At 38.6% G+C, this 23,257-nt stretch overlaps 1 protein-coding gene across 5 annotated transcripts in view; it reads right to left on the bottom strand.

Annotated features, from left to right (window-relative positions):
* Positions 1-440: 440 nt before the first annotated feature.
* Positions 441-23,257, bottom strand: part of NCAM1 (neural cell adhesion molecule 1) — a 507,520-nt gene continuing 484,703 nt past the window's right edge. For 2 of the 5 annotated variants that reach the window (XM_082273679.1, XM_082273678.1), the window contains exons 17-20: positions 17,333-17,540; positions 16,670-16,786; positions 10,773-11,519; positions 441-2,066 (exon numbers count right to left, since the gene is read on the bottom strand). In XM_082273679.1, the coding sequence (XP_082129805.1) occupies positions 1,946-2,066; positions 10,773-11,519; positions 16,670-16,786; positions 17,333-17,540 (1,193 nt within the window). In that variant the 3' untranslated portion in view covers positions 441-1,945. The remainder of the gene's footprint in view (positions 2,067-10,772; positions 11,520-16,669; positions 16,787-17,332; positions 17,541-23,257) is intronic. The other 3 variants (XM_082273681.1, XM_082273682.1, XM_082273680.1) reach the window with 2 other exon arrangements.

Below are 23,257 nucleotides of genomic sequence, written 5' to 3' on the forward strand. Positions count from 1 at the left end.
GAACAATGCTAAGGCTTGAGTATCACATAATTAGTGACATCACAAGCCAGTGAAGTCATTTGTGTCTTGTTCATTCATAGGCCAGACTCTTCGGTCAAAAACAAGAAAGTGACCAGCTTTAAACTATATCAACTTTATGTGAGAAGGGTGTCATGGACATATTAAAGAGGTGCAAACTGTGGTACACAGGGTATTCTATTTTTATTGTAGACATTTCTTTAATTTAGATATACTATTATTGAGGTGGTTAATCAAGTGTTCTATAATGTCTATGGAAATTGTACATCTGCTATTGTTATCTACATAAAGAATCTGTGACATACTTAGCAACACCAAAAGCTAATGTGTATCTACAAAGACTATGGGCCTCATACATGAAAGTTTGTTCATGAAGAACAGTTTTTATATCCCATCAGAGCCAATCATATTGTTTTGAAAAAAAAATGACAATAAGTAGCAATATCCTACTGGTTGCTATGGAAAATAGAGAACTGTTCTTCCTTGTATGCACACATTTATGCAAGAGGCTGTCTACAAGATTAGACAAGATTAGGGTTACTGAGATGTTCTGGGTGTGCTGTGACATATTACAGCCCATATAAAGGCTTGAGGTTTATTCTAAGAGACATTCATACAATAGATGTTTGTGATCATAGCACTCCCATTTTGTAGTAAGACAAAAAGTTGAAAGGATTTCTAAACACTGGATGGGTTACATGATAGCAGTATCCAGAATCACACGTTTACTATTTTTTTATATTTTTAATAGTAAAGTGTGAAATTCATTGTGATATTGTCAGGCTATGTTTCTTTTTTTTTTCCATATCCAGTGTTCAATCTAGCTACATGGACCATAAAGTGGTTTTCATAAGCTCAGAACAACATTCATTTTATATTCAATCATTCATCACTTTGGCGGGACTGAGAAAAGGCAATGTAGCCACATGCCTAAGAGTGCACCAGTCACATCAACAACAACCTGCCTAAATTTACCAAAAAAGTTTTATTTCCATTGTGTCTCTTGTTCCAGTTTGCCCATGAGATGATTTTAACCAATAGTAGCTGCAGAAATCTCCTGCATTAAAGTTGTAATTCCAGTATAAAATAAAAAAAAAGCTTTCTGTTGGACAAAACCCATGTTGTGTTGACTTGGTACAAGATTGAGTGCATTTATGATAGCCGTTACCGAAAGAGCAACAAAGTGAATAAACAACAGACAATAAGGCCATCAAACGTGTTTTCATTCATATCCTGTATTTACCAATTACCTAATAAATCAGATCGTTCACTTATAAGACACATACAGATTTCTTTCTCTTTTCCAACATTTATTTGCCTGTACAGTGGTCAGATGTATCAATCAAATCCTCACACTGCCAGCCATGCAAGTAAAATAAGTTTCTACAGCTCAAAAGTTCAGAGCAAAACATATACTGACATTTTGCTTAGTGTATTTATTTTGAGAACACTTAGATTCTGCCTGGTTGCTGATGGTCATGTTGGATGTCTCGAGTTAACGAACAGCTATAAGCATTGGTCTTAACTGTCTACACCTCTCCTTTCCCACATGATAAATAAAAGGGGAATCCTCTTTTTTTTTTTCTTTTTTCTTTTTTTGCGGTGGGGGGGGGGGGGGGCATTGCATGGAATATCTCATATCAACACTTTACCACTTGACTTTGTTCATAAAAAGCATATACACAAGAGGTGAATCCTTTCTACAATCTCACAAAAACATACAGGTTTTATTGAAAGAAAAAAAAAAAAAAACGCAACATAACAAAAATAATAATAACAACAAAGGCCAAGATTGGAGAGGAATGATGAAGTGTTTGTGTGTATGTACCTCACTCTGTAAATGGCTAGCATGAGGCTTTTCAGACATTATTTTTTAGTATCCACTTTCCCCTTCCCATTTAACACTTTCCCACCCCCCGAGGACAAATCATGCTTTACTCTCGTTCGCGTTTGTTTGAGTGGCTTCGTTGGGGACTGTTTTCACTTCTGCTGGAGTGCTCTTAGTGTCTGATTCTTCTGGCTTAGAGTTCTCTTCTACAGGGGCCTTCCTAGAAATACAAAATAATAAGAGTGTGAGAACAGTGGATGGTATTAAGTATTTACCAGCTGATAAAAACTTAAAGTAAAATGTTTTATTAGCTAATACATCCTTATTTTGAACAATTTAATCACTATTCATAGTTTTGCGTGCATAGATGAATATTTCTCTTAAAATAAATGTGCTATGTACAGAAAATTGAAAAGACAACCTAAAAGCTCTTTACATTCAGATCTGGAAGAACACTGATAGATGCTTTTCTTATTTGTCAGAATGGTTTTAAATGTGGCCTGGGCCTCTTGATCAAAGCTCTGAAAGTAAAACCAATTTATTAGATTATTTCTTTGATTCTGTATAGAGATCATCCGATTATTGGCAAAGCCGATATATCGAGGGCCGATATGCACTTTCCCCGATATATCGGAATCGGCCTTTTGATTTACCGATATTGCCGATATTTCGGGAAAGTGTATGTACCGGGGTGATGCCTGCAGCTAGAGGCATCACCCCGGTACCGGTGTCCATAGCCGACGGTCGGCTGTCTTGTAATGACAACCGATGCGGCTGAGAAGTCGCTCGGCTGTCATTCCAAGGAGCGGGAGGGGACACCCCCTCCTCCCGCCGCCTTCGGCGGCTCCCCCGGGTCTCCTGTCCCACCAGGAGACCCAGGCATCCTACCTTCACCGCCGCCGTCTGACCGGGTCTCCATTTCTTTGAATTCGGCGCCGTCGAGTACCCGGAAGTGATGTCATGACATGACATCACTTTCGGGTACTGGCGGCGCCGAATTCAAAAACTTTCATTATTCAAAACAGCCAAACTTGGCGTTTTGAATGCTTTTAAGTGCAGAGGAGGGGTTTGGGGTCTTTTAGACTCCCAGATCCCTCCACCACAGTACCTGAAGACATTAAGAAAAAAAAAATCTTAATGTCTGAAAATATCGGCCAATATCAGCCGATACCGATATCCGATGACCAAAAAATCGGTATCGGCGGTAAAAAAATTATATCGGTCGATCACTAATTCTGTAGTCTGTCATAGAATCCTTATGGTAGAATCGAAATGATGTGGACAACACAAAGCAATTCATTTTTACTACTTCAATACTAATGTTAGAAAATATTTAAATTGTGTATAGAATCTTGGCACAGGGTGGCCAAAAACAGTTTGAACTCATTCCAGTTTAACCACCTAATAAAGACACTTGGGTTTCAACATCTGTAACAGCCGTTTTGACACAGAGATTTCTCAACTTGTGTAATGGAGTCAATACTTCCTTTGAGGGATGTAAAAATGATGGAAGACAGCACAAGCATCACTTTATCGGGAAAGCTGCAATGTACATGCCATACCCTTCAGCATTGTACATAGATAGGCAGATGTTTCTTCTCCATTGTTCTTGGGTAGATGTTTTTAGTTTTGTGTGGTTTTACTTGAAAACTTAAGATGTGATTTTAATATCGCAACTGAAAAGTTAGTTGGCACTTCCTGCACTCACAAGTTTTCTAAACCAAAGTGTAAAATCAAATGTATTCAGCTAGGTATGGTTACATGGGGGAGTTTTATAGTGCTGACTGCTTGTTTGTTTAAAGTTACCAAAATGTCATAAGCTCTCTACTTCTTTCAGTGTCCTCAGCAAATCAAAGATAAAGGTACACAGAGGATAAGAATGAATGCTTTTTTTCCTTTTATAGGTAGGCATTGATTGCTTGGACTGCAATCATATTCTCATTCATTTCATAATAGGAAATTTCGTATAAAAAAGACTTAGTGGTTAGCAACAGCTAGCTCTGGCTACTCTGTTAGGAACCAGCCTTTTACAATGTTCATTGATGGTCTTAGCAACCAACTTTTCCAATTTTAAATTCGCAACACAGAAGTAAGGATCGAATGGCAAACCAGAACAGTTTATAATAGATAATTAATAGGGATGATCCAACGGTTCGGGTCCACCATCGGTTCGGCCCGAACATTGGGTGTTCGAGGTTCGGCCGAATTTAGAACTTTTTGCCCAAAAAGTTCGGAATTCGGCAACCAGAACCGCCCAAAATGCAATGCTTCAGGAAATGGGCTTTAAAAGCCCGTGATTGGACCAGAACCATTAGCAAAAGCCAATTGAGGGGGCAGGAGAATGCTAGGAATGTGATTGGAGTGACTAGGGGGTCCCTAGACCAATCATTAGTGAATACGCCCCCCAGTATATAAGATCGCCCCCGCCATATTCCCAGCATTGTTATACTGGACATGGAAGAGAGTGGAAGCAGTTCTGTTAATTTTACTTTAAAAGTGTCATTTAGCTATTTTTAGTGTGAGGAAAGGGATATCTAGTGTAGTTAGAGTGCTCCTTTACACTTAAGTTAGCTTCAAAAATTTAGTTTCTGTAGGGAAAGTGTTAAGTGTCAGGGGACCGTAGTGTAGTGTAGGGTTAACTGACAGTGACTGCTATGGCAGGGTGACAAAACCCTTCCATAGCAGGGTGACCGCTATAGAGAAATGATCATTTCTCTGCTTCGGGACAGGTATGTGGCTTCTCACCAGCAAGCATTTTTTAATGCTGCAGGGGCTGCCACTGCCAGTGCTTTTTTGAGGACATGTTTGATGTCAGACATGACATCTGAATATGTGTATAGGGGGAATATATAGACATATATGTCTGAATATATACCCCTAGACATATATAGGTGTGATAGTAGCAGAAATAAATGCTTGCGCTAATGAAATCATTTACAGTAATATATTTCTGCTACTATCACACCTATATATGTCTAGGGGTATATATTCAGACATATATGTCTATATATACCCCCTATACACATGTTCAGATGTTTTGCCTGCCTCAAAAGAACCCCAAAAAATGCCAAAAAAACGCTAGCGTCAAAAAAAAAATGCCCAGGTGTGTTTTTGCTGGCATTTTTTGGGGGGTTTTGGAGGCAGGCAAAACATCTGAACTTGTGTATAGTGGTGTATATACACACATCCATATATTTATATACACACCTAGACATATATAGGTGTGATAGTAGCAGAAATATATGCTTGCGCTAATGAAATCATTTACAGTAATATATTACTGCTACTATCACACCTATATATGTCTAGGTGTGTATATAAATATATGTATGTGTGTATATATACCACTATACACAAGTTCAGATGTTTTGCCTGCCTCAAAAGAACCCAAAAAAATGCCAAAAAAACGCTAGCGTCAAAAAAAAATGCCCAGGTGTGTTTTTGCTGGCATTTTTTGGGGGGTTTGGGAGGCAGGCAAAACATCTGAACTTGTGCACAGTACCACTATACACAAGTTCAGATGTTTTTCCTGACTGCAAAGATCCCAAAAAAATGCCTTCTATTAAACCGGCAAGGTGTTACAGGAGCGGAGCCAACCCCCTGTCAGAAAGTTTTCTAATACAAACAATCCTTTTTTTTCTGGTTCTGGACATGCTACAGAGCTGAAACTTCACAGGTACACCTTTTAGACCCCCCAGACACAAAATCACACAAAAAAAGTTCTCAAAAATTGTCATTTTTGATAAAAAAAAGACAATTATTGAAAAAATTAAAAAAAAAAAGAGATTTTTTGATTTTTTTTCTTTGGATTTCAGATCTAGGGGGTCTAAAAAGTGTACATGTGAAGTTTCAGCTCTGTAGCATGTCCAGAACCAGAAAAAAAAAAGATCGTTTGTATTAGAAAACTTTCTGACAGGGGGTTGGCTCCACTCCTGTAACACCTTGCCGGTTTAATAGAAGGCATTTTTTTGGGATCTTTGCAGTCAGGAAAAACATCTGAACTTGTGTATAGTGGTACTGTGCACAAGTTCTGATGTTTTGCCTGCCTCCAAAAACCCCCAAAAAATGCCAGCAAAAACACACCTGGGCATTTTTTTTTTTGACGCTATCGTTTTTTTGGCATTTTTTGGGGTTCTTTTGAGGCAGGCAAAACATCTGAACTTGTGTATAGTGGTATATATACACACATAGATATATTTATATACACACCTAGACATATATAGGTGTGATAGTAGCAGAAATATATTACTGTAAATGATTTCATTAGCGCAAGCATATAAAAATCCAAAAATCTCTCTAATATTTCTTTTTTTTTTAATTTTTCAATAATTGGCTTTTTTTATCAAAAATTACAATTTTTAAGAATTTATTTTGTGTGATTTTGTGTCTGGGGGGGTCTAAAAGGTGTACCTGTGAAGTTTTTAGCTCTGTAGCATGTCCAAAACCAGAAAAAAAAGATCATATGGGTGTTAAAGTTAAAGGAGGGTCCCGACCCACATCCCTGTTCTACTGAAAGATTATCTTTTTTTTTGTCCATGGTTCTGGACATGCTACAGAGCTGAAACTTCACATGCACACCTTTTAGACCCCCAGATACTAAATCCAAAGTAAAAATCAAAAAATCTCTCTTTTTTTTAATTTTTCAATAATTGGCTTTTTTATCAAAAATGACAATTTTTAAGAACTTTTTTTGTGTGATTAATAGTTAATGGGGCATGACCCAGAACCCTAGGCACTTTTTAGGGGCATTTATTGGGTTTTAGGGCTTCAAAATGGTGTTTTTTGATTACCGAAGTTCGGGTCCCATTGATTTCAATGGGGTTCTGAAATCCGAACCGAACTTTTGGAAAATTCGGGTGTTCTGGTCGAACCGAACTTTTCAAAAGTTCGATCATCCTTAATTACCAGTACCTTTTTCTCAGTTTTACAGAATAAAAGGTTAACTACTTCCCGCAAAACCATGTAGCTCTACGTCAGCTGCAAGAAGTGGTTGTAACAGGGTGATGCCTGCAGCTAGAGGCATCATACTAGTACCATTTTTTAAAGCCAGCGGTCGGCTTTCAGGTGGTAATGGCCAATGCGGCTCGGGAGCCGCTCGGTCATTACTCCAGCGAGTAGGAGGGGAAACTCTACCTCCCGCCACCTTCTGCGGCTCTGCCCGGGTCTCCCGTCCCACCAGGAGACCCGAGCAACCAGCTGGAACCTCCACCTGCTGGTTGGAGTCCCAAACAAAGCCGGATTCAGCTTCAATCGGGTCTCCGATGGATGTAACCCGGAAGCAGCGTTCATGATGTCACGTCCGGGTTACTCGGCGGCTAAAGGCTCCAAATTCTAAAAACTGTCAGTATTCAAAAATGCATTTTTCGGCATTTTGAATACATTGAAGTGCAGTGGAGGGGTCTGGGGTCTTTTAGACCCCGACCCCTTCATGAAGAGTACCTGTCACTGCCTATTGGTGGCACAAGGGATATTTACATTGCTTGTGACAGCAATAAAAGTGATCAGATTTTTTTTTCTTAAAAAAAATCTGTGCTAAAATTAAAATAATTAAATAAAATAAATAGGAAAAACAAATTTAAAGTGCCCCATCACTGTGAGCTTGCGCACAAAAGAAAACGTATACGGAAGTCACGCCCACAAATGAAAGCTCTGTTCAAACCACACATGTGAGGTATCACCGTGATCGCCAGAGCGAGGGCAATAACTCCAAAAAAAGACTACTCTGTAACTCTAAAATCGTAACTGTTAAAATTTTAAAAATGTTAAATGTTGCCTATGGAGATTTTTATTGACCGTAGTTTGTTGCCATTCCACGGGTGTGCTCAAATTTAAACCGTAACATGTTAGGTATCTATTTACTTGGTGTGACATTATATTTCACAATATACAAAAAAATGGGCTAACTTTACTGTTTAGTTTTTTTTAAATGCAGTGAAATGTATTTTTTTTCCAAAAAAATGGCGTTTGAAAGACCACAGCGCAATTACCGCGTGACAAAAAATATTGCAACGGCCGCAGAGTCAACCTCTCCAGAGTCTTTGCTAAAAATACTATACTATACTATATATAATGTTTGGGGGTTTCTAAGTAATTATCTAGCAAAAAATACAGATTTTAACTTAAACAACATGTGTCAGAAATGGGCTTGGTCCAGAAGTGGTTAAACTAAGAATTTTTTTAGTTAACATAGTTGTGTTGCTGCATGGAAGTCTGTAAACCATGGTCCTGTTATCAGCCACTTAGAACTTGAAATGCTGCCCCAGAATTACATAAATAAGTCAAAGAACTAGGTCATTTTAAAGCCTAGGTGCAGCCAAAATCAAAAACAGAAAAATCAGCACAAGGGGCACACTGTGTTCCTTATGTTGATTCTTCTGCTGTTAGTAGTAACTCTCCTCTGTCCCGCACCCCTACCCCCAACACCCCCCCCCCCAACCGCAGTAATCAAAGTGTAGTGAGGGTTAATACAACTAAAGTGCTGTCACAGCTCTGCCATTTATAGAGGCACTACTACAGCTTCTATGAATGAAACAGGATCTATAAGTGGATGGGACAGGACTATCAATCATCCACCTGTACTCCATTCTTGAATCCTGTTTCATTCATAGAAGTTGTAGTACAAGGTCTATGGATGGCAGAGTTGAGCGGAAAGAGCAGACATAGTCAGGGACAGGAGGAACAGAATGAAGCAAGATTACTACTAACAGCAGGGGAATCAGCACAAGGGACGCATCCTACTCACTGGAAGTTATGTCCCTTATGCTGATTTTTCTGTTTTTGACTTTGGCTGCACATAGGTTTTAATAATATGTTCTATAAAAACTATGCCCAGGTTCCAGTGCAAGCCCATTTCTTGCTGCCCCTACTGCCACCACTTGCAACACTTATTTCTCAAACTTAATAAGCTGAGGGGAAGGGTGCTAATGACATACTTCACAGTAAAGCTAAACAAAAAAATCTGTTTTGGGTCATCAGATTGCTTGATCAAGCAGGGGGGTCACAGAGAAGAGAGCTCCCTGCCCAGCTCTGCTTTGGCGTATATCATCTGCAGCTTTCTGCTAGATATAGCTCCATCATATAATAATCAGAATCTCCCTCTAGCAGCTGCTCATCTAATCACCGGCTTTCAAACTATTACCTAATATCTGACAAATATTCTTTGGGGAAAAAAAGGTAGAGGTGGCCAACCACTGGCTGTACCTGAATGACACATCTCTCCTTTGTGAATGAACATGTGTCTAAGTCCCTGGAAAGGGCTTGGTTAACCTGATTTACAAGAAAAGGGGGCATCTTTTAGACTTTTGGTTACCATTTTCTTATAACATGCAGTTGGCTTGTGTATATAACTCTTCCTTAATGTTTCAAATATATGTCAAAGAAGTGTTTGTGGCCATACTTACAGTACTCTTTCATCTGCTAGTATATGATTTTGTGTTCATCACAAGGGGTGAAATGGTGACCAGAAAAGAGTTCTAGAATATTCATATAATTTTTGCATTCATTTTCACTTTCTGTGTGGACCTTTTTAAGGTCAACACAGAGGACAAGGGGGCACTCTTTACATCTAGAGGAAAACAGATTTTGTCTCCAAATACAGAAAGGTTTCTTCACCGTAAGAGCTGTAAAAATGTGGAATAGACTCCCTCCAGAGGTGGTTCTGGCTAGCTCACTCGATTGCTTTAAAAAAGGCCTGTATTCTTTCCTAGGTGTACATAATATAAATAGGTATTAATATTTATAGGTAAAGTTGATCCAGAAAATATCCAGGATCTAGGAAATTGTTTTCCCCTGCTGTAGGAAAACTGGATAATGCTTTGCTGGGGTTTTTTCCTTCCTCTGGATCAACTGCGGATATAGTATGTGTCTATGGGATTGTATGGTTTAGTTTTCTTTACTGTTTTTTGTTTTTTATTGGTTGAGCTACTTTAGTCTTTTTTCAACCTGACTAACTATGTAACTGTGTTACAAGGTTGACTTGCTATTGATAGCTTCAATGAGGCCTAAAGTGAACCCATGCTTCATTTTAATTTTGTAAAGATTGTGTGTAACAGCATACTATAAAAGATGACCATTATGACTTTGTTAACCAGTAAAGCCTCTTCTGTGTCCTCCTTTAACTAAGGTTCACTTTGTTACTATAGCCTGAATTTCATTGACTTAATAGCTAAGATCCGCCAACTGCCCAATAAGAATATCCTTACTGGCCACCAAGTTACTCTTATTGCAAATGGGAATAACAGCAATTTATACAGTGTATGAAGTCAGGAAAAGCCAGTCCATAGTAATAACGTGAAGTCTGGTGTCTGCTCTTACTGCTAGTTAGGAATATGTAAATACTTGAATGTCTATAATCTGGTCATGTATTCACGTTAAGTCAACGTTTGACATTTGTACTTGGAAAACATATCCTAAAAACTGCAATTAAGATCTATGTTATAAATCACCAAAAGTGTTCATTAAACAGTTCAACCAAAATATTTTTCAAAGTATTGTAACAACAATGGTGGTTCTTTGTCACACAAGTGATGAAACTTGCAAGGTATATACAGTATCTGAGTAAAGTACAAACAAATGGTGTTAAGGTAGCCAATGACAGTGTCAAGAAGAAAAGATTGCCACACAATATTAGGGTACAATCCAACCAGCCAAATGTGCATGTTTATGCTCTGTGCAGACATTGTTTGTGGCATTCCCCCAAGAAAATAAATCTATTCTTCCCCTGAGATCTGTCTGCTTAGTGATGCCTGCACAGATTCTGTGAGTCTATAGGCTTTAAATTGTCCCAAAACAATGCTTATCAGCTAGATTAGCTAACTTTTGTCTATGGGTACCTTTACACAAGACAACCACAAATTAAAATACTTCACAATACTAACAAGTGACAAAACAAGACACAACTAACACACAGGATTAAGAGATGCCATACTCGGTCTTTGATGAAGCAGGCGGTACAGTGGTGTCTGCAGTGGAAGAAGCCAGCTCAGGAGCTTTCCCACTAGCCACAGCGGCAGAAGAAGAAGTTCCAAGAGCTGCAAAAACATCCTTTGCAAGGTCAATTTCTGGAGTCTTGAAGGTCCCCCCATCAATTTGAAAGTCCTCACCCGGGGAGGGTTTTGTGTTGCTGGCAGAAGCTGCCTCATTCTTGGAAGCCTCCGTTGGACTTTTCACTGTGCTGGTCTGTGCTGCTTCTTTTTCTGGACTTTTGGTACCTGATGGTTCCTGCTTTCCTTTTTCAGGAGTAGCTGGGGGACTAGTGGTACTTGGTGGAACTGGAGCTGAAGGCCTGGTTACTGCTTTGGAAGGCTCAGCTACAGTGGTTGCAGCAGTAGGATTTAGAACTCCCCCTGAACTGGCTACAGTAGTAGATGGGTTGTTAGTAGATGGGGTATCACTGAGATCTACTAAAGGAGCCACTTTTGGAGAAGCTGCAGCTGGAGGTAAGGAGGCCGAAGAAGCCTCTGTTTTAGAAGGCGTTGCCTGACTGGACTGAACTGAGTTTAAGTCAGGAGCAGATGTGGGTGGTGGGGCTGTGCTAGAGGTGAGAGTGGTGGTCTCACTTGTGGGACTGTTTTGTGCGGTTGCAAAGGTTTCAGTAATGGTGTCAGAATTAGTTGTGACGGTGGTAACAGATGGCAGCATATCCTCAACAGTGGCTGTGGTGTCAGCTGGATGCCTGCAAGAAGCATAGGGGCAAATAAAGAGAGAGGGAAGAGAGAGAGAAAGAGAGAACAGACAATGAAGGAAACGAGTGACAGCAACAAAGTAATACACACAAGCACATTTGTTTACACAGAGGAAGGGTAACATTAGACCATTTGCTGGATTAAGACAGGTACACAGTTGTTAATAACCATGCTGGACAAAGAAAAGGTGGAAAAAAGAAGTGTACATCTATTTTTTAGGGTTAGTATAGCAATGCAGATTGTTTTTTATCCCTTATATGTTTGTAAGACCTGCTAATCTAATTTCAAAAAGAGCCTATCTTCTAAATGAAATAGTTTATTGTATATGGATTAAATAGGAGCACAATGTTGTGCCTTTAAACATTTTAAACACTAATGTGGCATTTTTTTTTTTCAAAATGTAGGTATAACAAACATGTTTTAGAAACAATTTCACTCTGTCTTTGTCTTGGGTATACAGTTGTGCTCATAAGTTTACATACCCTGCCAGAATTTATGATTTCTTGGCCATTTGTCAGAGAATATGAATGATAACACACAAACTTTTCTTTCACTCATGGTTAGTGTTTGGCTGATGCCATTTATTTACAATCAACTGTGTTTACTCTTTTTAAATCATAATGACAAGAGAAACTACCCAAATGACCCTGATCAAAAGTTTACATACCCCAGTTCTTAATACCATCTATTGCCTCCTTTAACATCAATGACAGCTTGACGTGCTTTGTGGTATTTGTGTTTGAGGCTCTTTATCTTCTCAGATGGTAAAGCTGCCCATTCTTCCTGGCAAAAAGCCTCCAGTTCCTGTAAATTATTGGGCTGTCTTGCATGAACTGCACATTTGAGATCTCCCCAGAATGGCTCAATGATATTGAGGTCAGGAGACTGAGATGGTCACTCCAGAACCTTTACTTCACTTCACTTCACTGCTCTAGCCAATGACAGGTCGACTTGGCCTTGTGTTTAGGATAATTGTCATGTTGGAATGTCCAAGTATGTCCCATGCGCAGCTTCCAGGCTGATAATTGCAAATTTTCCTCCAGTCGTTTTTGATAGCATACTGCATTCATCTTGCCATCAATTTTGACCAAATTTCCTGTGCCTTTGTAGCTCACACATCCACAAAACATCAGCAATCCACCACCGTGTTTCACAGTAGGAATGGTGTACCTTTCATCATAGGCCTTATTGACTCCTCTCCAAATGTAGAGTTTATAGTTGTGTCCAAAAAGCTCAATTTTGGTCTCATCACTCCAAATGACTTTGTGCCAGTAGGTTTGAGGCTTGTCTCTGTGCTGTTTGGTGTATTGTAAGTGGGATACTTTGTGGCGTTTGCGTAATAATGACTTTCTTCTGGCGACTCAACCATGCAGCCCATCTTTCTTTAAGTGCCTCTTCACTGTGCATCTTGCAACACCCACACCACATGTTTTACACATACACTAATTACAAGCAAACAGATCCCAGGTGAGGATGGTTACCTTTAATAGCCATTCAAACCCCTTTGTGTCAACTTGTGTGCATGTTATCAGGCCAAAATCATCAGTGTATGTAAACTTTTGTTCTGGGTCATTTGGGTAGTTTCTGTTGTCATTTTGATTTAAAAAGAGTAAACACAGTTGATTGATAATAAATGGCTTCAGTCGAACACTAACCATGAGTGAAAGAAAAGTGTTTGTGTTATCATTCATATTCCCTGAAAAAATGGCCAAGAAATCCTAAATTCTGCCAGGGTGCGTAAACTTATGAGCACAACTGTATCAGTGATTTCACCCAAGATTCACATAACCTTCACCTAAAAGTCCACAATTTTCTAATTGAATCTTATGTAAAAAATGTGTAAAAGTTGTGTGAATTTTCAGAAGTCAATTAATCAATGTTTCCACTCAATACTAGCCTATGTGGGCAATTATAATCCACTGCTACTGAACAACTTAATGGATTAATTTCCAGTAAGTGGTTAAACAACTCAATGTCATGCAACTAAAACTGCCAGTAAAGCAATTTTTTGGGATATTGCCCTTTCATGGCATAATATCACCTTAAAAATATATGGAATACAAAACCATTGTGTATTTTTTTTCTTTAAAATAGGTCAAAACTCAAAGGCAATTTTGTATTTTGGATACTTCTCAGCATGTCTTCAATATTATAGTATAACAAGTTGTCAAAATTCCCTGATTTGTTTATTTTATTTGTAGATTTGTACTTTGTACTGTGACTAAAAAAAACATGTGTATTCAAATACTTAACTACCTATATGTATAAAAGCTATTCAGCAATGCTGCCACCCATAGTATTAACGTTAAAAATAAATATTTCAGAGCAAATTACCTAAAAAAATAAAGATAAACTGAATACCTTGATAGCTATGAGCTGCAGGCTCACAAATGTGATACTCTATTTAATCTGCACTGGCCAATGGTCACATTAGGCCCTACGTATTTACAGGCATAAAGGAGTCTGACCTTCCTTGGATAAAAAGGGGGGTTCATTTTGGTGGAAAAAATCATAAAGTCTTCTCTGGTAACTGAAAATATATCAAACTGGATTATTCTGTCCCATTTAAACAAAGAGGGGCTGTGCAAACTGTGCTAATACCAAACATCCAGTTGTGAGTGTGAAAAATGCCTAGTAATGTAGATGAGCAAATCTTATATTTCCAAAATCATTTATAATGTCAGTGGATCACAATATTATTTAAACTTGGTATAATATTTTTTTTAATTAATTTCTACCCCCACCCTTACACCAGTATACATTTAATGCACCCTTAAGGGGTCAGCACGTTGCTGGGGGAGCATGTTGCAGGGCATTTTTGCTTAAGGCTTGATTTTTCTAAGTGATTCTTTCTACAAGTGATATGCACTTCAAACTCTGCACGAAGCGAGCATACACAGCAAACTATGCCAACAATCACCAAACAGGCTGCAGGTGACCCTGTGTCTCTATTCAGCTCTTTTTCCACTCTGTACCATGCACTCTCTACCACTTCTGCTGGCAGTTGTGTCCTCTCTTCTCAAACTCTCTTACCTTCAAACCTCTTCTCCACCCCACAGCTTATATATATCACCCTGCCTTCTTCCTCTTCCTATTACTGCTCCAACCTACTCTTGCTAATTTTTACATCCATATACAGAAAAAAACCTCCAGGACTCTGTAGCATGTCCCTTATATAAACTACACTCACATTACCACCCTCACCCTCCTGCTTCTCCTTACCTCTGGTGAAATATCTCCAAACCCTGGGCCTCGATTTGGCCTTGCCTGACGCTCCCATTACCCTAGATCCTCTGGCAGCAGCAGCAACCCACATAACTTAGTCTCCATTCCTCTTCCCAAAACCAGCCCCCCCTTCTCCTGTGTCCTCTGGAATGTCCGCTCTGTCTCTAACAAACTCACCTCCCTCCACGACCTCTTCATCACAAATTCCTTTAACCTACTCGCCACTACCTAAACCTGTCTTCATGATTCCGATACTACTTCTCCTACTTCCCTCTCCCATTGTGGCCTTCTCTGGACTCACTCCCCCAGACCAAGAGGACAGAAGGGAGGCGGAGCCTCTTTTTAGCCCCATGCAGCACCTATCAGGTACTTCACCTACCTCCCTTTCTGACATTCTCCTCTTTTGAGACGCATTGCATTCATCTATTTTCTCCTGTAAGAATTGCTTTAATCTACCTGCCCCCTGGACTAGTACCAACCTGCCTTGATGACTTCATAGCCATTAATGTCTAAACCGCTGGCAACAAAAAGTGAGTACACCCCTAAGTGAACAAGCAGGGCCCTCTGATTCCTACTGTATTAAAGCGTATTGTAGTTGTACTGTCTACCCTTGAATTGTAAAGCGTTGCGTAAACTGTCGGCACTAGCTAAATCTTGCATAATAATAATAATATTTTTAGTTACATGTTGCAATTGATATACATTCTGCCATCTGTTTAGAAAAATGTATCGTTATTCAGTAATATAATGCCAAAGACAAATATGAACTGTAACCCAAATCCTATAATCATTATTTTGTTTTCATTAGTCTTTGCATTCTAGGATGCTAACAAGCAGATATCAATAGACTGACATAGGCAACTGTACTTCGATTATAAAAACAATTGTTACAATCATCTTGGTTACTGGCTCTTATGTGTTCTCCTGAACAGTCCATGGTAAGGTCATGTTACAGTATACCATACACAATGTCCATTGTTACCTTTATTACCTATAAACATCCTCCCCTGTGTACCTCTTTGATTTAGGCCTCATTTGTACCATGTGCCAATATATGTGTTTTTGTGTACCTTTGTCCACAAGGGCACAGATAAAAATATGCCTTGTTAACACTACAACACTAGTGTCAAGTGCAAATTTCTTCTGTGCAGGAAAAAACTTACATGATACCAACATTGTGGTGTGAACAGGGCACATAGAAAAGCATTGTTTTGTTTGTGCCCTTGCAGAAAAATGTATGCTGCATATTTCTACACATAAAAAAAATGCACACAACACCAGCCATGTGGTGTAAACAGGGCATATAGAGAACAGTGGTATTCTTTGTGTCTTTGCAGACACATGTGTTAGAAAAACACATGTTTCTGCACATGGTGTGAACAAGCCGAATCAAATTGCACATTTTTTTCCAACAGTTTTTATGCACATATAGTGTGACTTAGGCCTTAGTTAAACTTTAAATAAAGGAACCTGATTATCTAGAATTCTGGGATAGGCCTCACACACTTGCTTACTTCCTGAGCTATAAGAATGCACTTAAGAGCCACTAGGTGCACTCACCAGGTGTGCATGGTATTTGGGTGGGTTCTAGTTCCAAAGTTAGGCTCCCAATAGCCAATGTGAAACCAGATCAACAAAGTGCACAGAAAAAATGTATGGCCCATAAGGGTAATTGTGGACACCTAGTGACACTTTCTCTTAGACAGGACCTTTAGTAATAAAATATTAAACTGGCCCACTTGATAGATTATCATCTCAGACTCAACTGAGACAGGAGCAGACTTAACCAGTCTGAGGCAACTATTAAGCAATCAATTACCATACTCTTCATATTATTCTGTCAATCTTCCATCCACAGTAATGTTGTTTCCTATTCATAAAATATACACATTATACAGTAAATGATCACACATACTCAGGCTCTGTTAATGGAGTGGTCTCATTGGGTTCTGTCTGGTTGCTTCCATCATGGTTTGGTGTCCTGTCCTCTTCTGTTCGGACCTCAACAATGGGCTCTTTAGACTCATCTTTCCTGTGGATAAACCATATGTTAAAGTAAAATTATTTACACCTAAAGGTCTACTGGATTTCCTTTTTTTTTAATGCATTAAAACAAAATTAAAATGATTCAGTCAACATTTCTATTGGTCATCACACAGCGGGAAGAAAGTTGTGAGGGGAAGTAGGTTCACCATGAAAGTCATGGTAGATATGTCACAATAGGGTACTTGGGTTTTGTGAAAATCCAGGTGCTCTGAAAATAAAATGAGCTTACTAGCAAGCTTGATGATCCTGGACCCAATGAGGTAGTGTTAGCCTATAACTTTTTCATTTGAGTATACTTTCAGTATCTACTTTACAATGGATATTTCTTAGATTGTAAGCTCTAACAAGTAGGGCCCTCTGATTCCTATTGTATCTACCCTAACGTTGTAAAGCGATGCGCAAACTGTCACGCTATATAAATCCTGTATTATAATAATATAATAATATATGAAAATGACTATGAGGACAATACCAAATTTAAAGGCATAATACATTAAAAAAGTTTTCTATTGGTTCTCCCCCCTTTACTTACGAAAAAGCTGCCTTTCCTTCTTCAATGTCCTTGCCCTTGGCTCCTGGTCCAGCCTTTCCACAGAAATTGACAGCAATACACATAAGCAGACCACATTTGTTCAGGAAGTAGCAGGTCACATCAACAGCCACCAAGAGAAGAACAAAGACGACAATGAGGATACCCGCAATGGCTCCCATACTCAGTCCAGTGCTGGTGCTTGTAGTAGCTTTAGGAAAAGAAAAGCCAAAAAATTAGATGTAGAAAATCATGGTTATAATAAGGATAATCATTCTCTCAAAAATTCAGGTGTATTTATTTTTTCTGCAAATTACCATACATAGTAAATTACTTTTTCTTTACTATGCTACGTGATATAGAGGAAACAATAATAATTTCATTCCAGGGTTCACTACCTGTCACTGAGAGGGTTTACCATTACCTATATTAACATAAATATATTGTGTATTGTACAAATGGATAACATTTGCAACATGCACCTATCCCCTTCAACAGTAATGCTTCATCAATCAATATTCATCAATGGTTCATCTATTCTGTAATAGAGGCAACTCCACTCATATAATAGGGCTTCTTCACTGCATCCTTTTTTGTAGGTGGAGGAATGGACAACAAATACCTCCTACCCATTTTTGAAGGTAAAGGAGAAGTTTGGGAATGGAAAAAAAAAAACACATACCCTTCTCCATGCTCTAACATTGCTGTGATTTCTGCAGTTTTCCCATGCCAGCTCTAAGCCCAAGAACTGAATGATTACATGACCATTGATTGCTCAGTTCTCAGTCTGCACTGAGCAGACAGCAGTGATTGTCAATTACCGGCTCTCTGTTCTGCCCCTCCAGCACTCACTGGAGTGCTGGGCTGTGGAGGGGGCAGACATGGCTGGCTCAGACTCTCATTGCAGCACTAGGAGGCTGAGCCAACTGCTGGTCAGACATCTGGGTGCATCCAACAATATGGTGAGGATCCTTCCAGAACCTGAAGAGGCTTTGTGATGTCAGTCAACAGCAAGATTTAACCCACCATAGGCTGATTCTGGGCCACAGGAGAGCACAAATAAGTGCACTCCTGTGACCCAAAAGAGAAGTATGACCAAAAAAAATTGGCCATACTTCTTTTAAATACTGACCTGATTGAAGTATATCAAAATATATACACTGCCTGGCCAAAAAAAAGTCACCACCAAAAAAAAAGGTCATACACACACATTTCATTGGACCATCTTTAGCTTTGATTACGGCACACATTCGCTGTGGCATTGTTTTAATAAGCTTCTGCAATTTCACAAGATTTATTTCCGCCCAGTGTTGCATTCATTTTTCACCAAATGATGGGAGAGTCAGACCACTGTGCAAAGCCTTCTCCGGCACATCCCAAGTTCTGGCCAATCCATTTGTGAAAATTATGTCTTCTGCTCCCTGAACCACTCTTTCACAATTTGAGCCTGATCATTGTCATCTTGGAATATTCCCGTGTCATCAGGAAAGAAAAAATCCATTGATGGAATAACTTGGTCATTCAGTATATTTAGGTAGTCAGCTGACCTCATTCTTTGGGCACATGCAGTAACTATCCAATATTATAGGTACTGCATGCTTAGTTTAGTTAGTTGCTTAGTTAATTCCAGGTGGCAACTTTTAATTTGACTGGGCAGTGTATTTATATTTTCAAAATCAAAATTAGAATACAATAATAGTTTGAACATGACAGAGCAAATAGCATTTTTTAACTCACAACTATAAATTTAAACAATTAAGAAAGCAACACATGGAATGAACAATCTCTTCCAGTTGCCTTAATTTAACAAAACTACTAAGTAAACCAGTAAATACAATTTAGCCTAGCTATTCCTAGCAATAAAGCAAATGGGAATAATGTGGCAAATAAAAAGGAGAGAATTGGCTGGTAATCGCCATCATAGCAAACACCATTCAATGCAACTCAATAGGGAAAGAATGAGCCCATTGAGTTTCAGTGAATGTTGTTTGCTATGATGGAGATTTACCAGCCACAGATGGAGAAACAAACATGATTGGGAGAATTCTGCTATTTATGCCAATTATTTTTGGCGAGTGTGGTGTCAAAGGGGAGTGGTGTCCATTTGATACACTTTGGTGTTTGGAGTCACTAACCAGGAGTGGATGTTATTATTAACACTTAATACCTCAGAAAACTTTTGCTCACTTTAAGAGTTAAAGGAGTTTGCTCACACTCTATTACCTGGCGGTAGAAGGTGGTTGGAATGAAAGAGCTGGAGCGCTATTAGAGCAATTTTATTTGTCTCTCACTCATTTTAATTATTTCTATGTATAGTACTAGCTGCCCACCAAGGGTAAAAATTATCTGTTCAACATATCCTTGGAGAGCGCATAGCGCTGTGTAAGCTTGTCTTTTCATAGTTGTCAACAAAATAAAAATTAAAAGTCCTAAAAAATGCTAAATAAAAAATTTTGATAAAAAAGGAAAAGTCCTACCCAAAAGCACAATGTCCATTCTGAGCCAACCAGCATAGTATGCAGCTTTTTTAGGATTGTACTCTAGCACCAAAGAGGCTGCATGTCATCAGGCATTTTTTAACCTTTGAATCTTGCACTACTGCCTTGTTGTGAACAATTTTGCTATTTAATATGTATTTTAAAGGTTTTCTTTTTTTTGAACTTAGATTTCAAGTGTTACCCAACCCAGGATCCTGTATTCACTATATCTGATCTCCCACAGTACACAGAACATGGAAATTATTTTAGTAAATACAAACTGTTTAATACTTTTCTTATCAGCAGTTAGAGCAGTCTTGTGACTTCTACCAGTGTATGGCAGAGTACTGGTTAAAGCTTATAGGAGAAGTTTTCACTCTCCCCTGATTGTCCTATGAGGCTGCAAGACCCCTGACCTGCTGTCTAAACAGTTCTGATTGGCCCTGTGCTGATTACATGCACTCTTCCAAGAAAAAAAAAAAAAACTCTATAGCAATACACACCAAACTGAGCATGTGCAGCTTTCCCCCAAGGCTTTATCAGCAGATGGATTGGGGGCTGTGGAATAAGGGGAGGATCAGAAAAGAAAGGATCAAACAGCTTTTTTACACAATGTAGAGGATTAACCCCTTATGTTCCACAGTGAGTATAACAAGCTTGCTTTACTGCATATACAGACTGATTTTACTGCTATGAGTTTAATAACGCTTTAATATTTAGGGGCATTTATTTTTTCTGACCTGATTTCAGAAGTATTTTAAAATAAGATGTGGGATTTTGACTTGCATCTCATGCAGCAATGCTCACTCGTGTGTATTGTTACACTTGCCTGGTTTTGCTTCACATTTTGGTCAATGCAGAGTGTCCTGTACTGTTGAGTCTGAACTGCAACCACAAAGCAATAAAGAAGCATCTCAAATATAGGCCACCTGTCCTGAAAGCCTCCTGCATTTGGCTTCCTTCTGAGGCTTGTGTACACTGACCCACGTAACGTAACATAACCACAACATTGTCAGAACTGGCCTGGACAATTAGTAGCAACAATGAATATATACCCATACTATATAGAAGTTGGAGGATCGTTTATAACATTGATGCAATTGAATAAATCATTATTTTATTTCCTGCTTTACAAGTAGAATACAACTTCTGTCTTCTCTGCCAGCAATCATACTGAAACATTCCTCAGAATGTTCCCAGTTATTGGGATATTTCTGTGTGTAATCAGCACTGGCTTCTGGGACATAAGAGAGGGTAACAAAAATTGCAAACACACTCTGCCCCCAATCTGTCCCTGTTGTAGAAATAGCAATCTGGTTCTCCTTCCCTGTCTAGAGACACATTTGCTACATGCATATTTTGTAATGGCATATAAAACCTCCCATTAACCCTACTGATGTATAACTGAAATCCAATATGATTCCTCAAGTGTGGTATGTTTCTTGAAAATAGATGTCACCTAAAGGTAGGTATATAGGGTATTCTTGTTTTCATACTGTATAGAGCCAAATAAAACAGATACTCAACCCCAGGCAAAAAAAAACATAAAAAACTAAAAACTACTGAATTAAAAGCCAACACTGATGACTAAATGAAAACAGATATCTATATCCAATCATACTAATATAATTATTGGTAATGTTAACATAATCTCTGTCACCTAATACAGGTGGTGTTTTTTTTACCTAACATCTAATATCAATGAAGAGCCTTGCAACTTAACCCAACAAAAAGTGCATTATAGAAACACAGAGATACTTTTGAAACAACTGTATACATCAAATACAGAATGATAAGAATACAGTTGGCAAATATGATCATTTTTAAGGGTATATGCATCTATATTTATACATTATTTATAAAAACATTTACCCAATATGCAACCATTTATTTAGTTTTTAATAAGATTTGATTTTCTACTTTCCCTGTATGTAACCCAGTAAGTTTCATCTATTTTCAAACAAGATTTATCTGTCAAAAATTGCATCAAATAAGTTACCTCTGTTGCCATATGGAGTTTAGGCGTAATTTCCCTTACCGTGTTGTGATGATGAGGAGGAGTTATGTATAAATTCCCTTTAGAGATTGTAAATATATTAATGTAAATATATATATATATACATGTATGAGATATTGAGTTTTGGATTTTACATTTAGTTGAGATAGGATTGTCAATTATATGAAGCTGGGTGACTTCCTGTCGGCAGTCAGTTATAGGAACCTGTTTAACCAGTCCATTTAAAATGCAGGCCTGAACTACCAGGGGGCAACTGCTGTTTACATATAAACAACTACGGATAGTATCAACCTGTGATTACATCTTTGGAAGCTAGACTTTCTGGAGCCAGGGCACCACAGGTAGGAGTGAATTCCCCCCCCCCCAACAGAAAAGGAGTGGTTAGAAAGAGGCGTAACTATGGGAGGGGGAAATGGTCCAATCTGTGAGGAGATACGCCCACAGGAAGGAACAGAGCAAGATAGCTGAACCAATGAGAATTGCCCTATACAAGGCTATGGGAGATGGGTCTATATGAGGAAAGATGAGATAGAGCGACTTCCTGTTTGGCATGGGAGAGCGAGAGCCATCACTAGAGGTAATTATGGATTAAGGATTAAGGGTTTACATTGTATATTTTATTTGTGTCGGTCATAGTGGGTGTGTATATGAGTCTCTACTCTATGCATTGTATTTGTTCAAATTAAACTAGGAATATTTTACATTTTGTAGTATGTACAATAGTTGGATTGTTGTAAATTAAGTAGGCTTTTCAACCTAGATACAAATAAATAATTGTTGTGTTAAAGTTTTCATTCACAGTCATAGAACTCTCATTTTTAACCCAAATATTGTCTGAGATAAATTAACTCTCATATATTGTTAGGGTAACACCTCTATCTGTAAATTCCATCACACAGTATTTGTCCAACATCTGTTTTATAATGGGCAAGTCCAAATATGGGCAATGATATCACACCTTAAGTCTAATTACATCACTAACTATATTTGGTCTAAGGCCAAATGTAGACAATTATATTAGTGGAACCCACTCCCCAGAGTTCCCTAGACACTTTAAACTTTGCCAGTGGTGGGAACTTCTTCTGTACTCAAACACTGTTTGAGCAGTACTAAGTAAGGGGCCCATGCTTCCACTAAGTCTGACCTGTTATTGCTGGATCAAACAGCGATTTAAATCTTTGGATATCATTGGAATCTGTAAAAGTAAATATTAGTTAAGGAAAGAATAATAAAGTATTTTTGTGTGGTATTGATTTAAATTTGATATTTACCAGCAAGAATTAATGGACTGATTGGAGATCCAATGGACCCCTAAAACCAGTTCTCCGAGGAGGAGAGGGGGGCACCTACTTATTTCCCATAAGGGGGAAGGTGGGAGTTCCCCCTTGCTGGTATTATGTCCTGTGTACCAAGGGGTGTAGAAGAGCCAAAACC

The sequence above is a fragment of the Pelophylax lessonae genome, assembly GCF_965119305.1.
Source record: "Pelophylax lessonae genome assembly, chromosome: 12".
In the NCBI taxonomy this organism is placed as follows: domain Eukaryota; kingdom Metazoa; phylum Chordata; class Amphibia; order Anura; family Ranidae; genus Pelophylax; species Pelophylax lessonae.